This window comes from Myotis lucifugus, unplaced genomic scaffold (assembly GCF_000147115.1).
Source record: "Myotis lucifugus unplaced genomic scaffold, Myoluc2.0 scaffold_108, whole genome shotgun sequence".
Lineage (NCBI taxonomy): Eukaryota > Metazoa > Chordata > Mammalia > Chiroptera > Vespertilionidae > Myotis > Myotis lucifugus.
The window spans coordinates 1733230-1740345 of NW_005871156.1; the positions used below are offsets into that span (position 1 = coordinate 1733230).

Here is a 7116-nt window from a genome sequence, read left to right on the forward strand (position 1 = left end):
GGGCAGTGCCCCAACCCCTTGATTGACCTGCTCTGTGCATCACAGGAGGTGGCTCCGCAACCTCCCATTGACCCTGCCTTGAGTGTGATAGGGGGTGGTGCCCCAACCCCCCAATCAGCCCTACCCTGAGCATGACTGAGGGTGGCATCACAACCTCCCAATCTGCCCTGCTCTGTGCATGACAGGGGGCGGCGCCCCAACTCCCCAATCAGCCCTGCTCTGAGCCCAACCAGGGGCTGCACCTAGGGATTGGGCCTGCCCTCTGCCACCCAGGAGCAGGCCTAAGCCAGCAGGTCGTTATCTCCCGAGGGGTCCTAGACTGCGAGAGGGCACAGGCCGGGCTGAGGGACCCCTCCCCTTCCCCCCCTCGAGTGCACAAATTTTTGTGCACCGGGCCTCTAGTCTATACTAATAAAAGGGAAATATGCTAATTAGACTGGACATCTTCCGGACGTCCTTCCGGACAAAGCCACAGTGGCAGGGGACGAGGCAAAGGTGGTTGAAATTAGAAAATATAGTGCAATGTAATCAAATGAGGTAAGTATAGAAGTAACCAATTAATCCAGGAAATATACATTCAGTTGTTTCAGAAGACATCATGGTGATTCAAAAGCATCATTAAAAAATATAGAGGAAAATGCGTAAGTATAATAAGATGCCTAAACACAATCTAAAATTATCTTAATAGTAATAATGTATACAGCTATTTATGAAGCTATCTTTCTAATATCTCAATAAGACACTAAATATCTGGGTCTGAGTGATTCAATTTTCAAGTCTGGAATCCCCAGTTCAAATCCTTGCATTAACCAGCATGTCTACATACGAAATATCTAATTATTAAAACTTTCTAGCAGGATTTGCAAGAATACACACTGAGACAGTACAAACCAAGTAGATACATAAAAAAGCTCCTAATCTTTAGGCCCATGTGTTTTATTAGGCTTTTAATACAAATAACATATATCTACATAGCTACATGCCATTGAAATAATGGCATTATATGCTACCTATACTTTCATTTTACCTGTAGCAGTTTGCCCCATACATGCAGGATGTTCTCTTGACCTTGTTTTCTTCAGAACCTTGTAGAACTGGATCAGCTGCTTTTGCATGCAGAGTTGCAGGGTTGGAGGGATCAGAGCTAGGCCCAGGACAAGATCCTTGAGACTCCCCATGGGAAGACTTGCCTTGGGCACTCGAACAACTCTCAGAACAGCTCACTGTCTCTTCTTTATTTCGTGTTCCTTTAGTGATGATTTCATCTTCAGAAACCTTACCAAGTCCCTCTGTTGGGATTTCATTTCTCAGTGCATTAGTCTTCTTATTACTCACATCTGTGTTACTTAATGTGACTGGAGAAACTGTTTGTGGCATTTCCTATAAAACAAATCAGAAAAAAATGTAAAAAGGGATATGTAAACTAAGCATAAAAGCATGGCACTACAAGATTCATGCAATATGTATATTTTTAAATTTTTAATATTTACTTCATTCAGAATTATTAAAAATACCATTTTCTATGTCTCTAGTTAATAACTTTAAAACACATAGTTATTAGAAAAGAATTCATAGTTGGATCAAACCATTCCAATCATGTCAAACATTCCATAAAAGATAACCAGAAAAATAGAAATGAAACATAAGCAAAAACAACATTTGCTTTCATTTGAATATAATCTTTCTCAAAAAGCCTACTAATCTCTTAAATTTTCTGTTCAAAATGTGTTTCACTTTTAACATGCACAGTCCTTATAATTTCTTTTAAGTTACTGCAATACTTCATTTCTCCCATCTAAATATCATGATATTTTCCCTATAACTGAATGATAAAATTGCTCCTCCTTCACAGATAAATTTACATGAAGCTATCTTATGGCCAACTCAGAAAATAAACATGATTCCTCTGACATGATCTGAATAAAAGTTTCAGTTTAAACAATTAGAGGGGCTGTGAACCAGGTAAGTATTCTCATTAAAACTATAGGACCTTTTTCATTTGTACTTACTGCCAGCACAAAGAATAAACTGGGTCCTATGCTATTAAAGATGACCACTTACTGACTAATACTTCCTTTGGAGTGAAAACACTGCTCAGATACACCCCAGTCCTCCTTGGAACCATTTCTAGGAAGTGATGACAACATACTAGATACATATAAATGTTCACCCCCATGTATAACTGAGGACTCATGTATACTGGCTGCATCTGGAAAAAGCTGATTTTGATATTACTTAATGCCTAACAGTTCCAATTTCTTGAGAAGATATTATTAACATGGCTTCTTTTGGACTAATTACTTATATTTAAATACTTTTCTTTTTTTAAAAAAAAACACAGTATGTAATTTTAAAATATTATCCAAACTGACTTAACAATTTATAAATGGAACCTAAGTCTTATAATGTTTCTTGTAATAAATAACTATTGGTAAAGCAATCATTGGCTACCTCTTGGAGCTAACCTTCCGCTGGTGACATTTATACCATTCTTCTAAAACAGGGGTCCTCAAACTATGGCCCGCGGGCCACATGCAAATACAAGTATTGTATTTGTTCCCGTTTTGTTTTTTCACTTCAAAATAAGATATGTGCAGTGTGCATAGGAATTTGTTCATAGTTTTTTTTTAAACTATAGTCCGGCCCTCCAATGGTCTGAGGGACAGTGAACTGGCCCCCTGTTTAAAAAGTTTGAGGACCCTTGTTCTAAAACATAAACTCTTTTCTCCTAAGCTGCTCAACCACACCCCATTCTCATCTCCCTCTGCTGCAGGACCAACCAACACATGCCAGAGACTGGAACTCTGGGGTGGGACTGGGACAACCCTGGCCCACCTCCCCACTGGGCAGTCTCCCACCAGGTTAACTCTCACAGGTTGTTTTTCTGCCTGTGCAGGTACTAAAGGGGTACGTAGGCCAGCTAATCCACTGGCTGAGCCAATGTCCACATAAATGCCATTCTCTTGTTTCTATTGGTATCTCTAAACTCCACAAGTAATTCTCTCAGAGTCCCCTCTTCTCTTGATTTTAGAAAGGCAGAAAAAGCTTCTCTCCACAAGCATAGCACTCCCCAAACCTTAAAACCTCTTGTCTCTCAGTTCTCTTTGTATACAGCCGGAAGGTGGGTCAGTGCATGCCTTTCAACAATCCCCACGGGGAAAGGTCTGGCTTCCACTGTTGGAGGCTCCTTTCAAACATGAAATACTCAGTACTGTTGTCCCATCTTTGGGCCTCAGCAACAGTTATAGGACAATGGGGGGAGGGGGAGTCCCACTGAACATCCTTTAACTTAAGTAGAAAAAAAAAAGGGCACAGCTCGGGAAGAAGTTAACTAAATTAGAAGGCATTCTTACTATGAAACACCATGCAGAGGTTCAAATATATAAATATTTTAATTTATAGAGAGAGAGAGAAAAAAAAGAGAGGGGGGGATGGAGGAAAAGAGAGAGAGAGAGAGAGAGAGAGAGAGAGAGAGAGAGAGAAAGAGAGAGAGAGAGACATCAATTTGTTGTTCCACTTATTTATGCCCTCATTGGTTGATTCTTATATGTGCCCTGACTGGGGATCAAACCTGAAATCTTGGCATATGGGGATGATACTCTAACCAACTAAGCTACCAGGCCAAGGCTATTTTTTTTTTAAATTAAACAATAACAATATACATAGTACCATGATCCCATTTAGCTTTTTTTTAAAAAAAAAAATCCCTATATAGCTATGTGTGTACTTACTTGTATAAATCCAAATGAAATGGTTTAGGATACAAATCAAAATACTTGTAAGACAATGGGACTGAAGGATAAGGCAATTCAAGATATATATGTTTTATTCTATATGCTTCTGAATACTCTGTGTTGGTGTTGTTTTTTCACAACAAGCATGTATTATTTTGCCATTTAAATATGAAAAACAGCCCTAACCGGTTTGGTTCAGTGTATAGAGCATCAGCCTGCGGACTGAAAGGTCCCAGGTTCGATCCCGGTCAAGGGCATGTACCTTGGTTGTGGGCACATCCCCAATAGGAGGTGTGCAGGAGGCAGCTGATCGATGTTTCTCTCTCATCGATGTTTCTAACTCTCTATCCCTCTCCCTTCCTCTCTGTAAAACATCAATAAAATATATTTAAATATGAAAAACAAAAGAAAATGAAATAAAATATAAGGCATGAAATGTTTGGCATCATATTTCAACTCCCTCTGCTTCCATGAAATATAAGGATTTGTTTTTTTTTAATATCTTCACAAGAAATATGTTTAACACATTAATTTATTCTAAAAGAGAAAGAAATTATAAAGTCACAGATATCAATTCTATGGGTCAGGGGTTCTCAAATATACAATTTTAAGAGTCACAGAAGCTAGAATTCATAATGTTCTTTATGGAACTCCATGAAATATTAATATTCAGTAGACCCTTGGCATTCAAGAATTTAACAATCATGGTTTCAATTATTTATAAATGATCCCCAAAATCCATTACATGCAGTAATTTGTAAGTTTGCTGAGACATAAATTTGCACTGCGCCAATTACAAAGCTCATGAGCCAGAGCAAGTGAACTGGCAACTGAGGGAAGAAGAAAAATGGAAGGTGCTCTGTACTTGGAAGAAATAGGGGAAAGGCAGAGAGTTCCATATTTTATAAATACCCACATTGCTTCTTTCTTAGATTGGATGAGAATATGAAGAATGAAGTATGGGAGGCTAGAGATTCATTATAGAGAGGACGGATCTTGTATACCATAAAAATACATGCTAGAAACCTCAGGGATGGAGGAGCATGGAGCTCATGGAAGGTGACCTTGGTGCTTGGAGGCAGCTGGACTGCATTATTAAGGCTATTAAAATAGTCCATTAACTTGCCCTTCCCATCCCTCAACCATCTGAAGTTTTCATGTACTATAAGGGACAAAATAAAAAACTTCCTCCTAATACTAGTTCAATGAGGTAATTCATCGTTGTTTCCAAGCTGCTCTTGGAAAGAATGTCTGTGCTCATAAGTTACTTTAAAAGTCCTACATCCATCCCATTAACACCCGCATGCTAGAGACTAAAAAATCCTAAATTTAGCCCCACGTTCACTCTTGAGCTTCAAACTCATATATTTATTCAATCACTAGCTAGACATTTCTTCTCCAATATCCAATGCACCTCAAACTCAAAATGTCAAAATTGAAACTCTCCCTCTGTATTCTGAACCATAGCTATGCCAACATAACTTACCCACTCATTCCAGCCAGAACCTTGGAAGTGTATCTTTCCCTCCTTTCCTTCACTTTCCCCAGATCCAAGCAACGAGTCCTACAGTTCTGCTTCCTATACATTACTCTAATCCAATGCCTTTGCTTCATCCTTAAAGTTACTGCCCTGGGTCCCATTCTCTTTATTTCTTGATTGTGTTAATTCCCTAATCTCTTCCCTCTTCCCCTATCTTCCAATCTCCCCTCTGCAGAGCTGCCAGGATTATCTCTGTGGCTGAAAACATCTCAAGATCTTCCCTCTATGAACTAGTCCCCACTTCTGACTTCACCCTCATCTCACACTGCCACCTACTTTGCACTAAGAACTTCCAACATATCATTTGTATACTCCCTGCTCATACACCCTGCCTGCCCCCATCTACCTGGGATGGGACTCCTACCTCTACCTCTTCTACAACCTGGGCTAGAACCTACTGCCTCTTTTTGTTAAGATTCAGCTCCATCATTTCTTTTAGGAACCCTTCCCTAGGAATCCTCCAACTGGCTTGGGTAGTCCTCCTCAAAGCTCCACATAAATCGATGTATGGTCACATTATTTTATGATTCGAATCATGTCCCTAGGATTCCTTATTAACTCCACATTATTCATCTTTTAATCCCAAATTACACTGCCTTGCACATAACTGCTTAGTATAATGATTATTAGAATAATATTTGAAGTAAAAAAATTGGATTTTGAATATCAGCTTTGCCATTTCTTAACCTTTGACTTTAAACAAGTTGATTTAAACTCTCAGAACCTCAGGTCTCATAATCTATAAACCAGATATATAATCAACCTACTTTCCAGGATTTTCTAAAAATTAAATGAAATAATATCTTAGTGCTGGGTCTAGCCCAGAATAAGAGCTCACTAAATGGTTGTAGTTTTTTTGTTTTCATCTGTTATTGTTAATAGCATAATTAATGCCACTACATTACTACTATTAATGAATGCTTATTGAGTGCATGAATGAATGAATGATAAATGAAAAGATGTTTCTATGGGACTGATCAGAACTGTGCTATAAATGGTACTAACCCAAATGACCAATCAGGAGCAAAGGGTATAAGATTCCTTGATTTAATAAACCAATACTCAGGAGCTCTGGGGAATTCAGCCTTTCCTAAGAAATAGCTGTGTAAGTAAGCATTATAGTCTTTATCTCCCCTGCCATTTCCCTAAAGAAAAATGAGTTAAGACTTCACAGCAGGCATCTATCTATAGAGAAATGAGATACTTAACAGCCAGCTTATTTGTTTCAGCAATTATTATCACAGAGGGAAGCTACATAGAGAGGACAGAGCAGGAAGTATATCTAGAAATGGTTCTTATCACCAAAGCATCCACCTCCACATATACGCCATTTGCTCTGAATGAAATACAGGTGTATTTGCAAGTTGTTCCCAAATAATATGGCATAACAGAACTCTTTAGCTCTGATTTTTTTTTCTCTCCTATGAGACAGACTTTCATTTCTATTAGGCGGCTTTCACAGATTCATCACCACTGCCTCAAACCAAGGAAGTCCTCCTATCTCTTCCCCAACTGCCATGTCTACTGCTCTGTTAAGAACATTTTCAATCTCTTCCTCGATACTCTGTTAGTCATCAGGTTTGTTCACATTCTATCTCCAAAATGCCTCTCACATTTCTCTACTTCTCTCTGGTCCCAGTGGCACCATTCCAGTCCAGGCTTTCACTCCCTGTGGCCGCCTGTGGCAGGTTCTTAGGCTGGTCCCGCCTCCATCTTACATATCACTGCTACACACTCCTAACCACATAACTCTCACTCAAAACACTTCAAAAACTATCTGAAGCCATAAAATACAGTCCTGATTTCTTACTTAATCTGGCTTTCACTGATTGTTCTATAGCT

General features: G+C 39.0%; 1 protein-coding gene across 4 annotated transcripts in view; it reads right to left on the minus strand.

Annotated features, from left to right (window-relative positions):
• The window catches only part of APLF (aprataxin and PNKP like factor), a 60051-nt gene that overhangs the window by 15014 nt on the left and 37921 nt on the right, over window positions 1-7116 (minus strand). For all 4 annotated transcript variants that reach the window (XM_014459393.2, XM_023757446.1, XM_006092984.3 and 1 more), the window contains one exon: window positions 1028-1380. In XM_014459393.2, the coding sequence (XP_014314879.2) occupies window positions 1028-1380 (353 nt within the window). The remainder of the gene's footprint in view (window positions 1-1027; window positions 1381-7116) is intronic.